This window comes from Astatotilapia calliptera, chromosome 23 (genome assembly GCF_964374335.1).
Source record: "Astatotilapia calliptera chromosome 23, fAstCal68.1, whole genome shotgun sequence".
NCBI lineage: Eukaryota > Metazoa > Chordata > Actinopteri > Cichliformes > Cichlidae > Astatotilapia > Astatotilapia calliptera.
The window spans coordinates 1,085,588-1,110,000 of record NC_137443.1 but is presented as its reverse complement, the minus strand read 5'-3'; the positions used below and the strand labels follow the sequence as shown (position 1 = coordinate 1,110,000).

The 24,413-nt window shown below is 46.2% G+C and overlaps 1 protein-coding gene across 4 annotated transcripts in view; it reads left to right on the top strand.

The window, feature by feature from the left end:
- The window catches only part of arhgef18b (rho/rac guanine nucleotide exchange factor (GEF) 18b), a 43,387-nt gene that overhangs the window by 11,222 nt on the left and 7,752 nt on the right, over positions 1-24,413 (top strand). For 3 of the 4 annotated variants that reach the window (XM_026157740.2, XM_026157741.2, XM_080297286.1), the window contains 27 exons: positions 213-820; positions 1,223-1,373; positions 1,904-2,030; positions 2,135-2,189; positions 2,684-2,728; positions 3,043-3,117; positions 3,638-3,746; positions 3,970-4,153; positions 13,194-13,261; positions 14,829-14,874; positions 16,402-16,606; positions 17,157-17,263; positions 18,131-18,271; positions 18,583-18,833; positions 18,903-19,028; positions 19,128-19,245; positions 19,322-19,576; positions 19,673-19,749; positions 19,926-20,104; positions 20,230-20,303; positions 20,422-20,607; positions 20,745-20,894; positions 21,144-21,259; positions 21,703-21,765; positions 21,916-21,963; positions 22,081-22,362; positions 22,490-22,639. In XM_026157740.2, the coding sequence (XP_026013525.2) occupies positions 654-820; positions 1,223-1,373; positions 1,904-2,030; positions 2,135-2,189; positions 2,684-2,728; positions 3,043-3,117; positions 3,638-3,746; positions 3,970-4,153; positions 13,194-13,261; positions 14,829-14,874; positions 16,402-16,606; positions 17,157-17,263; positions 18,131-18,271; positions 18,583-18,833; positions 18,903-19,028; positions 19,128-19,245; positions 19,322-19,576; positions 19,673-19,749; positions 19,926-20,104; positions 20,230-20,303; positions 20,422-20,607; positions 20,745-20,894; positions 21,144-21,259; positions 21,703-21,765; positions 21,916-21,963; positions 22,081-22,362; positions 22,490-22,639 (3,555 nt within the window). In that variant the 5' untranslated portion in view covers positions 213-653. The remainder of the gene's footprint in view (positions 1-212; positions 821-1,222; positions 1,374-1,903; positions 2,031-2,134; positions 2,190-2,683; positions 2,729-3,042; positions 3,118-3,637; positions 3,747-3,969; positions 4,154-13,193; positions 13,262-14,828; positions 14,875-16,401; positions 16,607-17,156; positions 17,264-18,130; positions 18,272-18,582; positions 18,834-18,902; positions 19,029-19,127; positions 19,246-19,321; positions 19,577-19,672; positions 19,750-19,925; positions 20,105-20,229; positions 20,304-20,421; positions 20,608-20,744; positions 20,895-21,143; positions 21,260-21,702; positions 21,766-21,915; positions 21,964-22,080; positions 22,363-22,489; positions 22,640-24,413) is intronic. The other variant, XM_080297287.1, reaches the window with a different exon arrangement.

Genomic DNA, 24,413 nt, shown 5'->3' with positions numbered 1-24,413 from the left:
AATAGTGATCCGAGGTCCGTTATGGACAAATGAATTCTTCCCTTTGTCTGACTTGACCTTTAGCAGCAGGTGCCGGTCAGCTTCAGCTTTAACTCGTTCAAAGAATATCTGAACGCTAACATTTTACACACCAGGCTCCCAAAGTGTGTCAGGACTTCTATTCACGTCTGCTGTGTTTGTCTTGTCTTCGGGTGCCTTCGCGCTCTGTCCAGGATGCGTGTTCGGTGGTGAGCGACTATGACTGCCCCTGCATCGAGGAGAGCAGCAGTGTGGAGGACTTGCAGAGCATCAGCCCCTCTCTCAGGGACTCTGAGTACTTAAAAGATCTGCGGGGAGGTACGCCGACCTCGCACACAACTGCATCCACAGTGACCGCAGCCACGGAGAGCGTCGACCTCCAGGAGCCTCTAAACACAAACAGTCCAGCCCTAAACCGACCTGCACACTCTTTTCTGAACACGCACTCCCCACACTTAAATGCACCGTTCCCGTCCTGCGAACAGCCTCCAGAGGAACTTCCTCACAACCTTGTGGTCACTCAGCTCAGTCCTAAGTTGTTACCAGGTGGGTTCACTGATTGCGAGGACTCTCTCTGTGGAGGCTCTGCAGTAGGGCGGAGCTCGCCAAGTAATTTGATTGGATTGTCGGGATCGATGGAAACGGCATCGACAGCGGCGATGGAGGGAGCAAAGGACCAGTGCTCAATGGATTTTGATGGAGAGCCAGACCTGGACAGCTTTCCTATTCTAATCAGATCCATGTCTACATCTCGGAGGCACAGCTGGGGTGTCCCTCTGTCCCCCATCAACCTGGGGAGGAGGTAAGACGCAGAGCCGGACACGCAGAAACATTTCAGAGGAAGCGTCTCCTGTTACAGTCCAAATCTACTTGACTCATAAGTCATATAATAAAGTTTCTACATAGAGAAACATCTTGCTTCAGTATTACTCAGCACAGTTGTCACGCTCAAAAACAAAAACACTTTTCTGCCTGTGTTATTTAAGTGAGCTGAACGTTTCCTGTGGTTGGTCTTTCACAGCTTTTTAAATAATGACGGTGAAGCTTCTTTGAGCTGTGAAAATGAAACGTGCACAAAAATACTGACAAAACAGAAAATACACACAAGTCATAGACTCCCTCTGTCTCCCACATGTGTGTGTGTATATGCACATGCTTGTATATGTAAATCTATTTGCTTTGTGTTTGCTTGCCGTGCTGCCAGACTCAGTCTCGACACCAAGGCCATAGACAGTGACGGAGAGAGAGATGATGATGATGACGAGGAGCGACAGAATAGTCTTTTCCAGTCCACCTACAGCTGCTCGCCGTGTCCTGAGGAGGACTCCGGCAGTCCTGATGGCTTCAGCCTGAGGGTAAGCTGCCCAAAGATCAGGGTCACTGTGGGGGTAATAACTCAAAAGTGGCATCGAGGAACTAAACTTTTTTGTTAAAGTAATCTCACAACAAACCAAAAGCAACAATGTCATGTAGTTCCCTCTGAAGATGTCACAGACGTGCAGCTCTGCGCTGAACTCGAGCTCAGTGATTTCCTCAAACTGCAGGATGCTGTTCATCTTTCAGAACAAGCAGGTGCATTTCTGTGACACTGCAATGAATGAACACATCAACCAGTGAGCTTCTAATAGTTTTTGGAAAAGACTGGAAGTCCCAGAGGACTTTTGGTCTGGGACATATGGACGATAGGAAAGCTGTAGGTGACCACAGCTTGGATATTTGATACTAAACAACAAATTAACTGAACCACAAAGAATTTTCTGACCACATTGACCAAAATAACTGAATGTAAATTGCCGTCTGCATAAGAAATCTATCGTATACAGTAAGTGTGTGTGTGCTGCTTGCTGAGGAGTGGATACACGTGCGTTTATTCTTCTTCTGTCAGGACCAGGGTGAGCCCGGCAGGCAGCTATACTCCCGCTCAGAGATCCTTGCTACAGACGATTGCTCCCGTGCTGCACACATTTCTCGTGTTGTACAGACATCCAAACGGGCTGCCAGGGCAGCAGGAGGTGGGCCGGCGGCTTTAACGCCTGTAGAACAAATCTAAGTTCAGGTTTTATCACCTGAAGGCATCTTTCCTCATAACTGACCAGTTTATCTTTTTCACCTGTAGCTGAGGAATTTGACCCGGAAGAAAACCTGCATTCTACTGAAGGACAGACGCATATGTGAGTACACGTCATTTACATCAACATAGCTGCTCGTTCTCACCGTGTTCGAGAAGCTGTTTCTGTCGAGTGCAAGTTTAAAGATGTTTGAAAGAAGGAAGTAGTTTGATTACATTAGGAAACACGTCTTCTAAACTATGTTGAATTGTATTATTGCAGTTTTTGACTCCTTTAGTGCAGCAGTGCAAATCCTGCTCTGTAGCTTTAAATGGTGAGCTGCAGCTCTCTCACTCCCACATAGCAGAGGGGCTTTCCCCACTCTCTGCTGACATTTCTGCTCCATGTCATATGTCAGCAACCTTCTCCTCCCACAGTTCCCTCTCCCAGCTCCTTAGATGGCCCCTTTGTGTCTGTGTGTGTGAGGGGGAGGGTTATTTTATATGTACCCGGGCGGTGTGCGGACACAGCACACGGGGGAGGATTCTTCTCAAAATCAGCACCCAGCTCCTAGAATTGTTCTCCTCCACTTAGTCTCAGTGTCTTGTTTGTCTCAGGGTGATGGTACAGAAAGTTCTGCAGGAGCTAAAGAAGTACCACGGGTAAGTAAACAGGAGAGGGAGGTCTGCGTGCTTTCACTGCTGTAGCGGCGTCCCAGTCTATAAAGCACCAGCAGAGCCAGACTGTAGAGCGTGCGTGTGCACACACTGCACTGTAAGTGCAAGCATGTTTTTGCCATGTTTTGCATGTTGACATTGTGCAGTGACACGGCTGTTATCACTGGGAAAACACTCACCGAGTCTAAACCACACTCTTTGTTTTTGTACAGTTTAAAGACTTGAGCCACGACAAACACGTTTCTCACATTTGGAGATTTTTGAATCCAGCCTTTCATTGTCATTGTTGTCATTGACAGAGAGAAGCAGAGAAGCAGCAGATCAGACGCCAAAGATTCAGGAAGTGTCACTTGGTACGAGTTCCTCTCTAACGAGTAAGTACGGCCCTCACCGTTGTTCCCCTGTGACTGAAGCTCATCGTCTCACATTTGGGATGTTTGTGATCTCAGCGAGTCCTGGGAGGAGTTTTATTAGCCGTCGGTGACGGGATACAAAACTGAAAGCAGTGAAAGACAAAGTGCTGATACAGTGCAGGCTGCTCTTGGTTCTGCAATAATGTGGTTTGTTTTTATAGAAACCATCAGAAAACTGTTACTAATCAACAATGTCCCCTGTTTGCCAGGATGAATTTCTGATGTGTGCTTCAGGGGAAGTTTTATGGGTTTTTATTCCCTTACTATGTAAAGCTCCCTGAGATGACCTGATGCTGCACAAAAAAGTCAATTGAAACTCAACAAAGAGTGTAATGCTTTTAAAGTCAGGGATAGCAGTGGATCATCTGCTTCCATCTCACCCTTTAAAGGCTGAAAGCAGAAGAAAAAGACGCCACAGAGATGCTGTGGTGTCTTTACACTAGCCTGTAGTTTATACTTTACTCTCTTGCTCATCTACCAGGAATGAAGAAGAGGAGGATCGTATAGAGAAGGTGGAAAGAGGCACAAAAGTAAAAAGGACTCTGAGCTCTCTCAGGAACAGGATGACCGGCTCCTTCAATAAAGACAAGGTAATCCTGTGAAGCCCCTACGACTTCATGGCGAAATATAAATGTACCTTTTGCACTGATGTGCGTGGCACGTTTGGCCTAATGATTGCATTTTAAAGCAGATTGCAATCTCTATCCGAATTGTATGTCCTGCCTCAGCCATGAGATGTCATGTTTATTATGTCTGAAGAACACAACATGTGCATGAAAAAACCAATCTGCCTCTTTCCTTGTTCCTCTGCAGGGTAAGAACCGCGAAAAAGAGCCTCAGAAAGACAAGGTGAAGGACAAGGACAGGGAGCCCAAAGAGAAAATGTGTGGCATTCACAGCAATGGGCATCATTTGGTGCCAGGTTCCTTCTCCAGTTGTGCCACGTGCTCGTTGTGCAGCAAGGCGCTGCAGAAAAAGCATGGCCTGCAGTGCACGAGTGAGTAACACCACAGCCACAGGTGTACACGCACCCACGCTTCTTCTCAGTCGGACACATATGTGCACAGGTGCCGCGCTCATGCACAAGCTCGCATCTATTTATACTGCATGCACACTCACTCGCCCACTTAGTGGCGCACTCATGCACACAGGTAAACAAACCACACACACATGCACATACAACACGAAGAGCTTGTGCTCACTAAACACCCGTTCAGCCTCCTTACACTGACATCTTTGTCAAAGCACATACATGGAATCAGACAGCAGCTTTCACCACCCGTCACAGTGACTGTGGCTCCTCTTTGGGGCTGTAGAAGACATTTTGCCGTTCCCTTCCCTTGTTAGATGCTAAGATGACACAGCCTTCCCCTTTCCCGCCTCATCATTACTTTACCTCATCAGGTCACACACCTCGGTGAACTTGTTTGGACAAATTCTTGCAGATGTTTCGGTGAAGCTGCAGCTCGCCTTAGATTTGTTTTTCTAGTTTGCAACATATTTCAGATCTCTGCTGTCTTGTACGTGTTGAATGAGCTCGAAGTGGAAAAGCTGAGCCTCGCTTTGTCTCAAGGTAACCAAAGCTTCATGAATCCATTGGTCTGTTACTCTTAAGCCAATCAAGGGCAGCGTACAGGCTATAGTCAGAATAATGTTACCGAATGTGTCTTTGCACATTTGGAAGATTATAAATAACTGCAACAGCTTCTGATGAACTACTTGTACCGTGCATGGAAGAAGTTTCCCAGTGAAACTCTTTAATAATGGCAGTCGTGTTAGTGGACGTAGACGAGAGTTAAGAACCTTTAGTCTGTATTATTCACATCTGACCATAACGTGTCTGACAACTTTACTCAAGTAAAACTAGTTTGCGTGTCAAATGTTAAGCTTCATGTCAGTAAAATGATAAAAAGTCTCTTCTCTTGATAAAGACGATGGCAGCACAGGTTTCAAAACTGCATCTGACCAAACCACAGCGCCACGTTTGGAGAAAATCAAACGCAGCATACCAGCACAACAACCTCACATCAACTGTTGGGCACGGTGGTGGGCGGGGCAATGCTTTCAGCTCGTTTTGCAGCCCCGGGACTGGACACCTTGCACTCACTGAGTCCACTGTGCACTTCTTAGTATACAAAAGTATTCCAGAGGCAAATGTGAGATTGTCTGTCTGACCAAACCTGGGTCACACAATAGGACAATGATCCCAAGCACAGCAGCAAATGTTACAGCAGAATGACTGAAAAAGAAAAGAATCGACGTGTTTCGATGGCACCGTCAAGTCAGGTCAGTTACATTTAATTAGTTTAACTTATACAGCACCAAATCACAACAACAGCCGCAGGGCTCTTTATACTGGAAGGCGAAGACCCTACAATAATACAGATGACCTCTTTGAGCAAGCACTTGGCGACAGTGGGAAGGAAGAACTCCATTTAAACAGGAAGAAATCTCGTTCAGGACTCTAGGAGGGGCAGTGACAGGAATGCTGTGGGCGGACCTTAAGAGCATAAACAAATGTCCACAAACCTAAAGCGATGCAGTTAAAATGGATGGTTCTAGACACACTCTCAGTATTGATGTTACATCTATGTTTATACAGGTTTGTTAAAGTGACAGTTTTAAACTCCTACTGGGTATTTCCTTTCCATCACCGTGACTGATGCTGGCAGTGTGGACTTTTGTCACATGTGTTGACATTATTGTAAACCAGAGGCCGTCTTCTCATAAGCCATGTGGTCTGGCTGTTGAGAATTTCACATCAACAAATAAAGTTTCCAGTAACAAGGAAACAGAAGTGTTCTCAATGTCATCACCATTTCTCTTTGCTTTCACTGGCACATGTGGATGGGAGCACTGGGGGCATTTAGTCATTCTGTGCTATTGCTTCATTATTTCATGACTATAACCCAATATTTCCTTTCTCCCTCTATTCTGTGGCAGACAAAGGCCATAATACGTCCAGGATATTTATACACCGTGCAGTCTGGCGGTCAGGATGTAATAGATGGTTGTTTCTTATTGTTTGCTTATTAAACAGAGCTGCTCTGGTATCCTTCAGCGAGGCTCGGCGTGCCACACATTCAGTGTCTTCCTCTTTGGACTGCCTCTTTTTTGACATCTTCGTCTTTCAGCTGCTCCCCTTAAGGGTGGATCATCTGCCTCCATCTCACCCTGTCCCTAGCATCATCACAACGACCCACTACATACCACTACATCCACGAATCCCCTCTTTTGTCCTCCTTCCTTTTCTTCCTCCCTTCAACATCCTTTGCCCAGCATATCCACATCTAATCTTGTACATCCTGGTCACTCCCAGTGAAAGTCTGAGCATCTTCAACCATACACTGTCATCTTGTAAACCTTCTCTTTCATTTTGCTGCTATCCTTCTGCCGCAAATCATCCCTAATACTCGCGGATGAAGCAGGCTCTCATCCACCTGCTCCCCGGTCTCACTACAGATCACATTGTTGCCTGTAAATATCATAGTCCACAGAGCCTCCATCACTGTGTCAAAGAAGAAGGAAGGGTCTTAGCAGATTGCTGGTGTAATCCTATCCTCACCTTGAACCTGCCTGTAAACCTGCTGTACACCCTGCACCACCCTCACATCCTTCTTCACGCAGTACCACAGTTCCTCTCTTGCTTTCATGGATCCACAGAAACCACAGTGCAGTTCTTTTTGACTTTCTCTACACTTCTCCATCAGCACTCTCAAAGCAAACATGTCTCTAGTGTAAAGTAAAGTAAAGTGTGCGTGTTAGTCCCCATAGGGAAATAGTTTACTTTCTCGGCATGAGGACACTGCTGTTCACTTATCGTCACCTCTCAACAACTCTTTCCCATATCTTCACGGTATGACTCATCAGCTGTATCGCTCTATAGCTGCCTCAGCTCTGTACATCACCCTTGTTCCTGAAAATCAGTACCAGTACACTTTTCCTCTGATGCTCGGGCTCTTTCACTCTCCGAGATTGTGTTAAACAATCTGGATAAAACAATAATAATAATTATAATAATGCATCTGTTACATTTCTCCATCCATCAATCATCATCGCTGCTGCTGCTGAATGAAGTCACAAACCCTAGATGCTCATGTGTTGTTGTTCCGCGGACACAGGCGTGAGAAAACAAGTGAGTGTCCCTTTAATTTGAACTCAGCCCTGTGGGGATTCAGCCTGTGGAATGCGTCGTTTGTATGCCAGAGATTGTTCCCAGTGGAGACACAAACTGGACAAAACCGAGTATGTGGGATACTTGTTGCTGATCTCACTGGCCGGTGTGTTTTATTTAACTCACGGACAGACTACAATTCCCTTCGGATGCAGCTGATTCAGGCAAACCCGAGTCTTCTTGGGCGGTAAGAAGCGGCTACTGTAGCGATGGTCTCAAGCGGGATCAGGTGGATAACTCCCGTTGTTTCCCTCTGTGGACTTTTCAGTCATTCCTGTCGTTAGCTAAGCCAGCTAAGAGCTAATCAAAGCCAACTAGGAGCTTTTTTCTTTTCCCTCCAGTGTTGACTCGGTGTGATAATAAGGGCAAGACACATTTACTTCCCCGAGAGTTTAATTTATACTTAGCTGGCCCAAATTAGCTCCCAGCTATTCTCAGCGTAGTGCTGGCTACTTATTAGCCTCGCAGCGCTTAGCGTGCTAGCTCGCGAACAACCTCTCCTTCTCGAAACACAAGGTTAGCTGAAAGCTTGTGTCTTTGTGGCGTAAACAAACCCACAACGCCACGAAACTCGTCTGTTTGTTGAACTTTACGTGGGTTTTTCGGTGACTTTGCTCTGCTGCCGGTTGTAGACTTTGCACGAAGCTCAACAGGTGATTGCTAGCGTTAGCTTCCAAGATAACTTGGTGTGCCTGAAGTCTTAATTTACTGGCGTTTCCTCTCATGTAACGTGTTTCAAACGGAGCGTGTATTCAGGTTTACAGCAGTAATGTTAGAGCAGTGTTGACCGAGGCTGTCTCCACCTCGTTTCCATTAGCCTCCTTTATTTGTCTTTGCTCCCTCCTCTTAGCTGACTGAGACCCAGGCAGCTTTTATTCCTTAAATGTATATTCTTCAGTGTATTAAATGAGATGCTTCCCATTCCTCAGCCGGGCAGGTGATGCCCCTCTGCCAGAGCTTTGCTGGCATCAGGCGATAGGAATGCCCCAGGCTGAGGGGTGACCATTCAGCCTGTCACCTCACTCTTCAGCCTTTCTGTTCTGACTGGGTCACATGGTGCTAATTGTGCTTGGCAGGTCTACCAGTGCATAACAGCCCACTCCACTGACTCTGGGTCTCACCCATGTCTGCCTGTTAGCACAACACTTCTTTATGCATCACTGCCTTTCCTTCAAGCATGCCCGGCTCTCTGAATGTTTGCATTTTACACGATTGAAGGTTTGGCTCTCACACTAGTATTCTCCTCCTGTGGACCATTGTTGTCTACTTTTATACTGGTAACCTTTGGCCTAATTAATCAGGGAAGGGGGGGGGGGGAAGCACCATTACCAAGAAAAAGTAGAATGGTTTGGACCATTACTTCCAGGAGTGAGAACCAGATTAATCTAATAGTTCAAACCCAAGCAAGGTCAAGTGTACGACAATGAAGGCATGGTTGTTGTGCTAATTTATGTTGTGCATTAGATTATTGGTGGTCTTCTTTTGGTGGAGATGTTTCACTTCACTTTGTAAACTGCGCCGCTTCCCTCCCGTTTCATTAGATGATGTAATTGGGTTGTCTGGCCTCTTTGGACTTTGTCCCAAATGTTTTTGTCGCTAGTGTTTTTGGGGATTAAGAGTAACTTCTTTCTTTTTCTTTTTTTGCATGCATGATTGCACAGGAAGCTTTGTGCTAGAATGTTTTTTTTAAAGTGACCTGTTTTCCTCTTTACCTTTAGTCGATCAGCTATTTGTGGTAATACGGTTGATTGGGGTCACACATGCTTTTCACATGGTTCAAAACGATAAGCAGCCTACTTATTGAACTTTACCGTCAAGTTAATTTCCTCTCAAATTGTGACACTGCACTGTCCAAGTTATTCTGTGGAAGGGTGATATGTTTAACTTCTATTGTAGCTTACATGCTCTCTCTGTGTTTTCTCTCGGTTTCCTATCTAGTTGATAGGCATGCATTTAGTTACTGTGGATATCCATATCCATGGTTTAATAGCTGTTTGTGTCAGCTCTGCAGTGGACTGACCGAGAGGACATGCTTGAAAATGCTTTTCATTCACATAAATCGAACGACGTTCACATACAAAGGGCTCTGGTTCTCTAAGTCATGGGAACCAAACGGACTGCCTTAGTGACTTTGAATGCCATGTGTGGGATTCTGGTCATAACAGAGCCACTGGATCCACTCACAGCAAGCGTCTATAGTCAGTGTTTTTTGTTTAAGTCGTCATTAGTCTGTAAGTGAACAGTGGATGTGACCTAAAATGAGCTCTTGTGGCCCTTGACAGCAATTGCAGTGCTAGCCTCTATGGTTTAAAGCCTATACTTAGAGCTGTGACAGGGTTATTGCTTTCACATGAATTAACACAACAGCTTCCTGTGTTTTTGCACTTTGTCTTTGCTGTGAGTTATATATATTTTCCACAAACCAGGCTGCACCTTCAATCTGCATCTATCATATAGTAAGGAATAAAGTAAAGACATTTGTGTGTGTGAAGCAGGATCGCAACGAGAGCTTAAGATTGACAGAAATGCACAGCTGCTTGAATCTGAGCCACCCGAGCACCATCAGGTAGCCAGGCGTTCTTAAATTCTTTCTAAATAGATTCAAAGCCATCATCGGCAAACTCACAGCTGCTTTAGGATCTAAAATGTGCATCCTTTGTTATTGCATGTTGTAAAACCACCTGCGACGGAAACTGCAGTTTCACAACCTGACAGCGTTTCTGGGCCGCGTGTGAAAACAGTGTTTACATGATGTGATGTGTGAAATAATGCTTTCCTGGAAGAAACCCCTGTTCTTCTGTTGACCTCTGCCAAATCCAATGCCGGGCATGTGAGATAACACATTTTCTCTAGAAGTGGAGTAGCAGCACAGCTTTTTTTTTTTCTTCTAATTTTCTATCAGTTACAGCAGAGAGCAAAGTATCATTTTCACTTCTAGTTCACTGTGACTCACTGAAGTGTGCACTCTGTACCACAAGAAGACTTGTTGTGCGATGGGGTGTCAGCAGATGTTGGGTGTGGTCGTGGTTTTGTTAGGGAGCCGAGTGTCCCGTGGATCAGCGACTGACATCAGTAACTGTAACTTCTGACATTTCTCAACAGTATCAGTCGTCCAGCTGATGATACGCGATCCCGTCCTCTAGGGCTGTGCGATATGACCAAAACCTCATCTCCCGATATCAGACATCTATCGTCCGATAACGATGTAAATCACAAAAATGTAACATTTTCTGTAAACTCGTGAATCTCGGGCAGCTCGACTTGCGTGAAGTGTTTCCAGCTGCGCGTCGTGTAGCTGGCGTCGAGTGTTTTAACCGATGCTGAAACGATACATTTTTAGACATAAGTTGTAACGGCGCCGTTTTCTTTGTGAGTATTTATTACACGGCGTGCTGCGGGGAGAAGCCTGTTCTAACGTTTGAGTCTAAGATCTATTTTTTAGCACCTGGCGGCTCTTTTTTACTTCTCATCTGTAAATAATCTGCATCTTTCACGTGATTCAGTTTATTTTGAAAAGTCTCAACAGGATCTTGAGCTTTATTGTGAAAGGTTTATGTGGAACATAAACAAGCGGACACGTGATGCTGTTACCTTCATTGTTGCTAATGACAACGCATAAAAACAGGCGCTTGTCCGTCCGTAGTGTGGTTATATCAAATATAAGAGAAAGAGAGAACTTTAAGAAATTAATATAAACACTACAGTGACATCAGAACCATGAACAAATATTGCCGTAAACAGTTTATTTTGCAACACCACGAAACAAACGACAGCGTGAAATGAAACGACAGACGCTTTTATATCGTCATCAGATATATATGGTTATATCGAACAGCCCTACCCTCCTCACCTGAGCTCTGCTTACTTTGATCTCTGTCACCACCCGTGTGTTCAGCATGACTGGTGCACAGTGTGCTATTGTTAACAAGCTGCAATGATAAGCTCGGTGATATCAGTGAGCAGAAAACCTACTGTTCTTGCTTATCTAAGGTTAATCTTTTACTTCTATTGACTGATAATATTGCAATGACATTGATTTTTTTTTAAACCCCACACAGATATACTTAATTATTAATCCCGTCTGCTTCTCAGTACCTTTCCAAGACAGGAACTGCCGTACTGCATAAGGAAGTGCGGGACGGTGACACAGTGGTGAGCTGTGTGGTAGGAGTCGGAGGTGGGCTTTGTGTTTGCAGTGTTGATGGACAGGCTGACAGATCGGTCAAGTCTCTGTGGACTGTTCGCAGATGACATTGTGCTCTGTAGTGAGAGTAAGGAGCAGGTGGACGAGAGCTCTGGAAGAAAGAGGAATGAGCCTTGCCCGTGGGGCCGGTTGTCTTCATTAAACAATGAATTTGAGCTCGTCTGTCGAACAGCCAGATTAGCAAGAAGATTACATTTTATTTTCTTTTTCATCTTTTAGTTGAATCAGGATGAAAAGTTGGAAATTTCTAGTTTCTTCTGAAGTTCCTTCTTGTCCAGCCTTTAGCTGCTAAACAAAGTCTAAAAGGGGAAAATGGGCTTAGATTCAACGCAAAGTGCTTCTAGTTGCTATTCACAATTTAAGTATATATCTGCTGAATACAGCTCAAAGAGAGGCACAGCGGTGCTGGTTCAGATTATTCAGAAGCCAGTTTCTGTTTTCTTTTCCTTCAGCTGAGCCAGCAATTGTTCATTTATTGTGAGAGCGAGCGAGCAGCAGACAGAGAAAAAAGCTAAGAGGCAAAAAGCTGCTTGCAGAGCGTTTTCACACACAAACGATCACCTGTCTCACTGCTTCATGCTTTTTCTGGGTAAGAAGATACAGACTTATCATTTGTCTCCATTGTAGCGGCTGTATTGTGGTACCAGCATTCAGAAGGGAGGGGTAAGGACTAGAAACATTTAGCATTTAGTGGAAGTTGCTGGTACGGCTCACGCCAGCGTCACCTTTGTCAGCCAGCTACAAAGCCTGATTTCAAACACTCGCCACGCTGCCTGCATCGGTGTAAAGGAGGCAGCGCTGACAATGAAGCTTTAGGACATAAACATCATCAGTGAACGAGTTATTGTGCGACGTCACACTTTCTCTTGTGATGCACTGACTTGACGCAGTCAGCTGAAATTTGTTTTTCACCAGTCACAGCGTAGATAAGGTTTTACGGCTTCAGTCTGCGTACGCAACCATGTACTTGTCCGTCTTGTTTGTATTATCGTGGTTTTACCTGGAAGGGATGGGAACACGCTTTGCATGCTGAAGCATGACTAATTTGTTTGGCTAGCCTTGTCCTCCAGAAAAGGCTTCGGGCGTTTACAGTATGTGTTGTACTGCACGCTGCCAGGTTGCAAGATCTCAGTAATCGCGTACGCGATAGAGGAGAACTTTTCTCACCCCCAGTTTATTTTTCCATAACAGCTTTTATCTGTGTAATTAGCAGAGAGGTATATACAGCCATGTCATCTAAACATGCAGCAGCAGCAGCTTTGGGTTTAATAAAGACAGAAATATAAACCTGTTACTGAGAAAAAGGAAGCTGCTGGTCCGACTGCGCTCTGACTCTGTGTCTTTATGGGGAAACAAACAGAAGCCACAGCCACTGTTGCACCAGTCCCACCAGTTTTACTTTACAAATACATGCCTGAAAACAAACATTGTGATTTGTTTGCATGAGCTGAAAGTGCTGTCCTTCAGCTTTCTGTTTCTTTGCCTTGTCTGAATCACAGCTTTGTACTTGTGATGGCGTCGCCTTCAGGAGCTGCTCAAATGTTGTTCTTTTTCATTTCAAACATGCATCATTGCCAAAACTTTGTGGTCTTGTATAAACCTGCTCCTGCAAAGACTAATGATACACTGACTGTAAGTTTCTGCCCTGGTGTTTTTCAGATTGCGCTGTGAACGTTCACAAGAGCTGCAAGTCTCTGCTGGGGGAGTGCACCAGCAGCAAGAATAAGGTAAACACTCGAAACACGGCGAGCAGCCACGATTAGGCCACGCTGGGTTTGATTGCGCTCTACAGGCCTGGACTTTAATGTGATGTTGCACGAAGGAGTTGCATATCACTTCCTGTGTCCTCTTCTGTGGTTCGATTACCATTAGTGCTTCTGTGCAACGCTGGCAGTGATGACACGTAGAAACCTTCAGACGGGATTTATTTTGTCAAGCATGAGAAATCTGGAGGAATGTTTATGTTAAAATGACTTTTGGATTGATGATGAAACGAGAATTTGCTGTTTGACCGTGACGGCAGGATTCAGTGTTCACTGTGACAGTGAAGCGGGCGTAAACAGAAGTGTCGATGATGATGCTGCTGCTTGTAATTTCCACATTCAATACGAGGGCTGTCGAAATATTTTGCAACAACCGCGCCCATGACTCCCAAACATACACCGTCTCTTATGCATCTGCACAATATGAGCTCACTGGAGCATCAAGAGGACTTATCCTAGTCTACAAGTCATACTTCTTAAAAATTATTTTTGGGGATTTTTAGCGTTAATTGATTTGATGGAGCGCTGATCAGAAAGCAATTCAATTTTACTTATATAGCGCCAAATCACAACAAAAGTCGACTCAAGGCGCTTCATAGATACAGAGAAAAACCCAACAATCATATGACCCCCTATGAGCAGCACTTTGGCAACAGTGGGAAGGAAAAACTCCCTTTTAACAGGAAGAAACCTCCAGCAGAACCAGGCTCAGGGAGGGGCGGGGCCATCTGCTGTGATTGGTTGGGGTGAGAGAAGGAAGACAGGATAAAGACATGCTGTGGAAGAGAGACAGAGGTTAATAACAGATATGATTCAATGCAGAGAGGTCTGTTAATACATAGTGAGTGAGAAAGGAGACTGGAAAGGAAAAACCCAGTGCATCATGGGAATCCCCGGCAGCCTACGTCTATTGCAGCATAACTAAGGGAGGATTCAGGGTCACCTGGTCCAGCCCTAACTATATGCTTTAGCAAAAAGGAAAGTTTTTGAAGCCTAATCTTGAAAGTAGAGATGGTGCATGAAGGGACAGTGACGTGCACGCAGTGACTTGTGTGGACACGTTTCTGGGTTTTAAGCACACAATGTGCTGGACATCTTATTTCAAAGGGCTGTAATGTCCAATTATATCAGGAAGTGGAACAAATAATCTCATTTGTTTTTCATTTGTTATTTTTATTAAACAAACTAAAGTGAAATATAACTCAGACTTTATAAATTCCAGTGTTGTACGTTTTCTGACATTATTTCCTCTTTTTTGTCTCATTCAAAAATGTAAGAGTAAGACAGAAGACTGAGAACAAAATAGGAATCGTAAAAGAAATTAAGGTGGTGCATGAAGCTACTTCATCCCCTCACAGACGCGTGAATCCACTTCTGTCGGGGCGCTTTTCCCGGCTCATTTGCAGCTCGACTTCTTGTTAATAAAGACTAACTGTGTGCAATGTTGTATAATTTTATAATCTGACTCTGTTGATAAAAGCACGAGAAACTGGCCTTAAAAATGTCGTCTTTCTTTATTTTCTCCACGCAGAGAGATACGCTACCGAAGCTTAGCTCATCAGGATCTCCTAACCTCGGTGAGTAGAGCGCTGATGTGCGGATGTGGTGCTCGCCGATCCCACTGACACAGTATCAGTGTAACTATGGGGGTTCATCGATGGCTCAGAAGGTGGCTTTATATGTCTAATTAGAAAGCTGGTTGCCACACCAGAGGATTAAAAACATGAACCCTCAACACATCTGATGGTGGACTTGTCCTATTTCTTTCTGGTGTGTGTGTTTGTGTGTCTGTGGGTCTGCTTCTCTGTGGTGTGTGCGCCTACACACTGAGCATAGGAGGGGGAGATTGGCCTCCAACAGCCGGTAGGCGAAGGTGATGATTAGCCACCGTTGAGAACAGTCAGATTTACTTCTGGTTTACCTTTTGTCCAAACTCTGATTTTGAAATGTTGTTTATGTATCGACTTCATATAAAGACAGAGCTGCTGTACTAATACTGCTATGAAGTGTTGCACAAGTGTCACCTGTGCATTCTGACCTCATTCATCTTACGCTTGGCCACAGGGCGTCATTGTTGAACAAAAGCATTTAGAAAGAAAATAAAAGACTGGGTGAAGCTGCACGTTTTAGTCTTTTTAAAGTCGTTCCTCAAAAGCAAGTGTTAAATCTGAGCAATGGTGCTCTGAGTACAGCTGAGGGGGCTAATCACCCGGTGGTACACAGACGATACTGCTTAGCAGGATGAATATATAAGTGGTTTTGGTCTTTTCATGGGCTTTGCTGACTATGATACAAATGCATTTGCTTTTATTCATCCTAGGAAAACTCACTCATCGCTAATTGTAACATGCAGCAGGTCCGGTTGCATGCGAGCGAACCCACGGGGGACGTGAGCGGCGGCGGCAGCAGCTTAAGTTAATCTCCTGTAGCAGTTGTTAGTCTCTTGTGAACAGCTGGGGGCCTGTCACCCACACCTGGTTTTGCCTCATGTCTTGCCTCCAGCCAATCAGTAGCTTGTGCAGGGGGTCAGGAAGATCAGCAAGAGAGGGAGGAATTGAGGAGGCGTGAAGGATCAGAAAGTGCGAGAAACATCAAAGGGTGTGCGTCTTTCTAGAAGTTACTTCTACTGAGGAGCTCGGGCTTGAAGGGTCTCGTGGGCTGCGTATAAAAGCGGGGTTCGCGCTGTTCTCGGCTCATTGTTTACACTGGTCACCTCGCTCAGTTTGCATTATTGCACTTCTCCTTGAGTCGCTCATCCGATTTGAAGACCTTTGCAATGGAGCTGGTGGTTGCTAAAAGATCTTTCCAAACAAAGGGACCCTTCAAAGCGTCCTCCGCCTCCTCGTGGGGTCTGTCTGGACGTATGGGGATGCGAATGTTGATGCACCGCGACATGATCACCTGCAGATTCTTCCGATCCCTGCCGCGATCCTGGCTGAGAAAGCACTGGGGTCGGCTCGGGCAGGACACGAAGAGCTCCTCCTCCGCTCCACTTCGCCGGTCATCTTCTCCTTTCTCTCTGTCCTCTCCTCGTTTGTCCTCATGTTCCTCTTCTGTGTCCTCTAATTGCATCCGATCACCTGTCTCTCGTCTTTATTTCCCAGCGCTAAAAGACCGGGACAGAGAGTGGGATCAGGCAGGCCCGGCCGCATCTCAGGCCCTGGATGGCCATCGAGGTTCGTTCAGTGGCCCAGGCATGACCATTAGTGCGTTGGGATCTAGCGCTTCGCAAACCGCCCTCGCCACCAGCACTTCCACGGCTGCTACCTCCAGCATTGGCCACAACCTTCATTACAACAATAGTTCAGCGTGAGTATGGACTTCATCCACTTCTCCCCTGAAAAACCTTTTTTTTTTTCTTTCAAAAACTTTCTCACTCGTTTCCTTTTCAAGAGATTTTCTTTGTTTTTTGAGTTGAAAGATTCACAGAGGAGCACAGAGCAGTCTTTCTCTGAAACGTATATTGCTGCACTGTCGATGTTTGCAGGCTCTGCTGTATGTAAATGTCTCATATTTTTAGATTCTCGTCTCTTTAGCTCAAACGATATTTTGCCGTTGCCACCGTAAGATGTTTTTATAGTCGACACTTAAAGGCAGGCTGTCTCTTCTAATATGACGCCCTGTGAAGCTGAGTGTAGACGGCTTGCAGCTGCCTGCTTTTCTGCTGCATGGCTCGGTAACGGGGGGGGGGGCAGTGAAAGAGTAGGTGGAGAAGAAGAAATCAGGAAAGATTTTCTCTACTTTCTTTGATTTATTTGCTACTTTGGGTCTTTAAACGCACGTGTTGGCTGCTAGCAGCATCACGTTGTTTCCATTTCACCATGTATGCCACCTTGGACCTGTGGTTGTCTTCCCTCAGATCCCTCCCTGGGGAGATGGATGAGACGGACACTCCCCGCTCCAAACGCTACAATGAAGACGCGATTTCCCTCGCTCCTTCGACCACCGAGTCCATCATTGTAGAAGGTGAGCAGCTGAGTGACTGAAATGTGGCTTGAACTGGAATTACTGGAATAACAGTTCCAGTCTCAGTTGGTATCAGTGGGAAATTGTTGACCAGCTTTTCTCAGACTGTCTTCTGAGAGCTGCCTGCTCGAGCGACAGCTCACCTTCAGGGCTTTGTGTGTCCTGCTGGTTTGACTTGTGGGTTCAGGACTGACCTCGACCTGTATTCTAGGCTGGAGACTCTATGGGCTTATTTATGAAAGGGCTTCTGCCGATACCCGTTTTATTCCACGCTTTAACAATGTATGACAGGGCAGGATGGTTGTTTTTCCTCACAGTTGTTATCAATATGGAGGATGATCACCTATATTATCTCTGATATTAAGAACATCACAGCATGCACTGTGCTCATGGATAACTGATGAAAGGGGCGGAGATCATATGTTGTTGAGGAGGAGTCACACTTTGTTATCGGCCCTTTGAGGAAAGCGACCTTGATGATAACGTGCGACGTGGGTTCGGCATTGCTGGAAGCGACTGTAGCGTGTCTGAACTAGTGTTGCTCGCCTCTGCAGAGGCGACCAAGTTTCCTGTAGTGAGACACAAAGTTGCTACAGATCGTTTAAAAGATGAAAACAAGGCCGCGCGTCGTCTCGGCCGCGCTGATGATTTTATAAACTGTCTCATTTAGGCGACGGGAAATCCTTTAGTTCAGAAGGATGAGCTGTTAAACAGGGACCCTGCACAATAACGGTCATTTAGGAATCGTCATTATTTATAAAATTCTGCACATGTTGAGGTGTCATCATGCAATATTCAGAAGTCCTTTTCAAAATAATTATAACCAACAAAGCAGAGCAGGTGTGATGCCTCTGCTGCTCTCCTCAGATGCTCACTATGCAGCTGTGCGGGCTGATCTGGAGTCTGATGCTCAGGATTTGGAGGCAGACTCGTGGAGTTCGGCGGTTGATCAGCAGTATCTCAAAAAGCACACTAAAGAAACGGCGAAGAGACAAGACGTGATATACGGTAAGTGTGATTTCATTTTTCCTGTACGTGTCCGGCCAGTGAGCCGCCTGTCGCGCGGATCAGTGGGTGCAGACGGCGCTTTGAAAGGCACACTGATTGGGCCGTGCACTTTAAGTGTAACACAGTTGGAATCGCACATTTAATTCGGCGAGAGCTGTAAATAAACCTTAATGTGTAAATGTGTGTGTTTAAAAAGCCTAAATGTAACGGAGTGTGTAGATGAGGGGAAAACCAGGAGCTTTACGCAACATCCAGCACCTCAGTGCACGACACACACACGTGCATTACAGAACATGCGTGTCGTCCTGTAGAGCTGATGCAGACAGAGATGCATCATGTGAGGACTCTGAAGATCATGCTGCGCGTCTACGTCCGGGAGTTGAAGGAGAACCTCCAGATGGACGCAGGAAGGCTGGACTGTCTGTTTCCCCGCTTGGAAAACCTCCTCGACCTTCACACAAACTTCCTGTCTCGTCTCAAAGAGCGGCGGCGAGAAAGCCTCGTCCCGCCCAGCGACAGGAACTACACCATCAACAAACTGGCAGACGTCCTGATCGCACAGGTATGGAGGAGACGCACGCACGCTGATGCCCACCATCGGCGACAGAGCTGACGTTTGTTCTTTGTCCAGTTCTCAGGTGAAATCGGAGAGAAGATGAAGGACAGCTATGGAGATTTCTGCAGTCACCACCCTGAAGCTGTCAGCTACTACAAAGATCAGCTGCAAAACAACAAAAAGTTCCAAAACATCATCCGAGTACGACGCCGACACAGAATTAGCTGCATCATATCACATTAAAGAGGCGTTGGTTACCGTGCAGCGTCAAATCAAATATTTCTGCTTTTGTTCTTGCAGAAAATCAGTCACCTGTCTATTGTGCGGCGGCTCGGAGTGACTGAGTGTATTTTATTGGTGACACAGCGGATTACAAAGTACCCGGTACTAGTTGAGCGCATTCTTCACAACACTGAAGGTATTTCTGCTCCGTAGATCACAGTTACTGCCCAGAATGACTTCGCTGTGTTTAATCATTTCTTCCTTGTTCCTAGCTGGTACGGACGAGCATGTGGATTTGAGTCGGGCGCTGGGTCTGATCAAAGACACCATCGTACGGGTGGACACGTTGGTTAATCTCCACGAGAAGAGCTCCAGGCTCAGAGAAATACACCTCAGGATGGAGCCGAAGGCACAGGGGAAATTCAAAGACGGTCGTGTCTTTCGGAGGGAGGACCTCGCGCCGGGCCGGAGACGGCTGCTTCATGAGGGCACAGTCAGCTGGAGAGCTGCTTCAGGCAGACTCAAAGGTTATCACATAATAAAACTATGACTCCTCTGCTGTCTGTGCACGTGTTCTGGTTCTATAAATCAATAAGCTGTCATTTCTGTTGCTCTTCCTTTAGATATTCTTGCCGTGCTGCTGTCAGATGTGTTGCTTTTGCTGCAAGAAAAAGATCAGAAATATGTATTTGCTGCAGTGGTGAGTACGTCGGTATCTATGAAAATAAAAGGGCATCAAAGAGAAATGTGCTCGGTGTGTTTTGGAAAGAAGGAGCAGAATTCTGCTGTGACGGGCGACAGGTTTGTAAACTCATCGGTTCAGCTCTCATTCTCGTTTCCGCCCCCTCCTCTCTTTTGTTCTTCTGGTCCTCCCAGGATAACAAGCCGTCAGTTATCTCTCTCCAGAAGCTCATAGTCAGGGAGGTTGCCCACGAGGAGAAAGCCATGTTTCTCATCTGTGCCTCTTCCAATGAGCCGGAGATGTATGAGATCCACACCGGCTCGAAGGAGGACCGAAACTCATGGATGACGCAAATACGACAAGCTGCAGAGAGGTAGCTGCAGCAACACACAAACACGCATCTGTTTATCACTCGGGCTAATCCAAAGAAAGTGTTCACACACCTCAATCAAAGCCAGGATCCTTTCCTCATCTGGCTCCTGTCTTCTCCCCCGTTAGCTGTCCTCACACTGAGGAAAGGCTGTTCAGTGAGGAAGAAGAGGCGCGAGCTTCCAGGTTTAAAGAATTTCGAGGTAACTAGAGGCCACAAGGTGGTGCTCGTGTGTTGTCTTACCCTTCAACTATCTAGAAGTCTAGAATATTAAAGCTTGTCCAGGAATGAGTCTTCTGTGTCATGCTTCCCAACTGTAGAACGGCTAAGCCAGAAGGATGCAGTGATCACGCAGGCGCTGACCGAGAAGCTTCAGCTGTTTGCGGACATGGCCGAGTCTGTGGCAGGGCTGGAAGACGCAGCGTCGCGCTCCAGACTTCTGCTTCGAGGAGACTTCTCAGACCTCCAGCAGGGGGAGGTCCTGCTCAAAGGAGCTATCACTGAGGGTAGGACCAGGCCGCATGACAATACGTGCATCTAAGTTTCAAAGGGAATTAAATGACGTTCACACACACGTGTTCTCGTCTCTCAGCTGCTGCATAAATTAGTAGGTTGTAATATTATTGATTTGTTTTGGCTTCAGTGGAGAACCTTCAGAACCTGCTGCAGTCTGGAGTGAGGGAGGGGCCTCCTGCACCCGCCAGGTGGGAGGAAGGAAGCGGCTCTGGGGTTCTGCCCAGGCGAGCCGACACCTTTGGGGGCTACGACAGCAGCCCCGCCATCTTCAACAAGAGTGAGTCCAGCACAGCGCGAGCCGCAAAGAAGTCTGTTTGACGTCACACATACAGGACAGATAAATACACATGAATAAATACATCTGTGGGGACAGTTTACACACAAATCTGGTTGTATGTGTGAAGTTTCTCCTAGATTATGACCGTTTGCCGGTCAGTTTCTTTCCCCCCCAAGCGTTTGTGATTTGTTAATGTGTGTGTGTGTGTGTGTGTGTGTGTGTGTGTGTGTGTGTGTGTGTGTGTGCCAGATGGCAGTGTGAAGAAGAACTTTTCTGCCGAGTCCAGAAACAGAGACAGGAGTCAAAGAGCCAGCTCTGACCCTCAGCTGAAAGACCTCTGTGGCAGCCACGCCCTGGAGCAGACGGTAGGACACACACACACACACACACACACACCTCGGGATGAGTCGGTGTTATTTCCTGTAAATAGTAAGAACCAGAGCAAGTCCTCTGGAAACTTCCACGTGCTTGCAGGTGACTTCATCTGTGTCTACATAGATGAAACCTCGATAAACAAATTCTCTGAACATTCATTTGATTCCAGTAAACGTCTCTCCTGGACAGCAGAGCCAGCAGACTCTGTTCAGTGCTCTGAACTAATACTTCACACGTTTCGGTTTTCGTCTTTTATTAAACTTTATTATTCGTTTTTCACGGCTGTTTCCTGGAATCACTTTTGGATTTTTTCACAAAATTAATTCTACTAAACTGAAATTAAATAATTCAGTGCTGAGGTCATATTTTATATTGTACTGTACGTGATGTGCAGCACTGCAGTTTGATGGCTCGCTGTGTGTCTCTCGCTCAGGTCGACGAGAGCTCTCCTGCCCGGTGGAATCGCATCTGGTCCGACTCGTTCCCAGAGGCTGAAGTAAGCGCCTCTTATCTCTCAGCTACACAACAACGTCAGCTTTGATGCTCGCAGTCGTGCCTGCTGCAGCCATGAGATGTTTATTAACCCAGTAAAATGTTGTGTTGTGGATATTTGAGCGTGCTGACCTTGTCTGTCTTTGCACTCTAGTTCTTTGACAGAGTGCTGATGCTCTCACAGAGGCTCTACAGTCTGGAGGTGAAAGTCTGCCCTTCACTCTATAAATGAAATGCATTAGTATGTAATAACATCTCAGCTGCTCATCATCGTCTGCGACGTTTTTGTTGTTTCACCTGGTCTCGTGTGTCTCTTCAGGCCATTGTTTCGCAGCAGGACAGTCAGATCGAGCTGCAGCGGGCCTCGCTGACGGAGCGGGCCTCCCTGCCCGGCCGCCACAAGGGGAACGTGCTCCTGGAGCAGGAGAAGCAGCGGACTCTGGCCTTGCAGAGAGAGGAGCTGGCCAGCCTCCACAAGCTGCAGTCGCAGCACCGGCAGGAGCAGCAGCGCTGGGAGAAGGAGAGGGAGAGGCACCGCCAGCAGGTGGAGGCTACCGAGGCCAGGCTACGACAAAGAGAGGAGGAGTGCAGGAGGACAGAGGTGAGGTGCTCTCTGTTACCTAAGAGCTGCAGGACAGTTACGTTTGGCTTTCTGTTTGCTGAAGACTAAACTTGCTGAGCTTATATTTAACAAAGCCTAAGCTGCAGCATCACTTCTTGTTGCGCAGGAGCAACTGGCAAAAGAGAAGGAGGAGTTGGACATGCAGAGGGAGACGTACCAGCAGGACCTGGAGAGACTGAGAGAGTCCACCAGAGCTGTGGAGAAAGAAAAGGAACGCCTGGAACACCAGAAGAAGATCAAGAGGAAGACCATTGAGGTGGGGCACCCGTGCTGGTGGCCACATGCACTGTTGTTATTGTTATGATGTATTACGGGCTCACACGTGTTGCATGCATTTGATTTGAAGCATTTCTTTGTGCTCGCTTTTGCACGATGGTTCATTAGTGTGTCCGTGTGCCCTTTCTCTCTTCATCACTTTGAAGTGGAAACATGAAGAAGCTGCCACAGGACCCTTTGTTAAGTTGCTTATCGGGTCTCCTACGAGTGGGAGAAGCATCGGTGTCATAGACGGGCTGATGTTACACTGACGGTTGAAAACACACCTCTGTGTGCTTCATCTCCTTACCCCCCAGCCGCTCTCGTCTTTGCTTATGCTTCCTCTCCTTACGCTACAATGCGTTGCATTGTGAGCTTCATGGGAGAGCAGTTCTGAGACAGAGCCACTGACTGTAATTTCATGCCCGATGCTAACAAATCTGTCAAGGAGCTACTTAATATCAGCCTTTAGTGTTTTCAAAGGTCTGCAACAACCAATTACAGCTTAGTGGGGTGTCTGTGTGCACCGGCAACTTTTGTCTTGACACAGATTTTATCTGTTTGTCAAAGAAAAAAAATATCAGTGGATAGAGCATTTATAATCAGCGCCTGAATCACATACTTTGAATTGACTTCGTTCATTTGTAGCTGATGCAGCAAAGCTTTATGCGTCCATGAACAGAGCGCCGCCACATTCACTCTGACACAGCTCAGCGCAGACCCGGGACTCACTGCACGCTCTGGTTCCTGCTTACCTGAAAAAGTGTTATGATTTATGTAACAGTGCGATGTGTTGGCTCAAGCTCTTTCACAGCCTCTAGAAATACCTAAAGCTAATTTCAAATACTAATATTACAGCGTGAATGTGAAAAGCTACCAGCTACACGCACACCATGTGCGTGCTGCCTTTTTCCAATGATGTTGTGATGACTCTGACTGCAGCACAGTGATTCACCGTCACTGGACTGCAATTACTCAAGTCTGTAAACCATTGGTGCTGTTCCATGGGCTCATATGCATGTATTTCTGTCTGATTGCAATCTATAGTTATGTCATAAGTCCCTCTCTGCTGATTGGCCAGCGTCTCCAGCCTGCATCCCATGCTGACTAACTGTCAGCTAACACGACGCTGTTCATTCACGCCCAGACACGTCCCAGAAAGCGCTACAGAGCTCTTTTGCAACTGTGGATTCCTTTTTTAAAATAGTCTGTAACTTTGCTCAGCTTCACACGGTGACCTTTGCCCTCGTGCATTCTCACAGATTTCATGTTAGGAACCTTTTTTAATGCCCCAGACCTCGAGTAACGGGAGTGTAGACTCAGGATGTACACAAACATAACCAGCTGATGTGAATTATTGCAGTTATCATCTCATTACAAGCTGCAGAGGCCTTTGACTGTGAGTCATATCTGGAGTACTTCAGTGGCTCCAGGAGAACCGCATCCCCTCTGATGAAGCAGCAGAGCCTCTGGGTGAACTGACCTAATCCTCTGTCATGAGTAATCCTCTTCTAATTATAGAGGCCTCTGCTGAAACGGTGACGGTGAAAAAGGTTTCTGTGAAGTTTGTTGCATGAACTGCAAGATGAGACCTGAACTACATCACACTTACAACCTATGTAATCAGTCTTTGTGCGTGCATTTTGTACATACGTGCAGCGTCTATGGGTTTCAGTTCTATGCTGTTGGCTGGGACTTTCTTGGCTGTTGTTTGGAGAGATTTGGAAGTGGTTTCTTCTCCCTCTGTGTCAAACACATCAAACGGTCTTTTCATT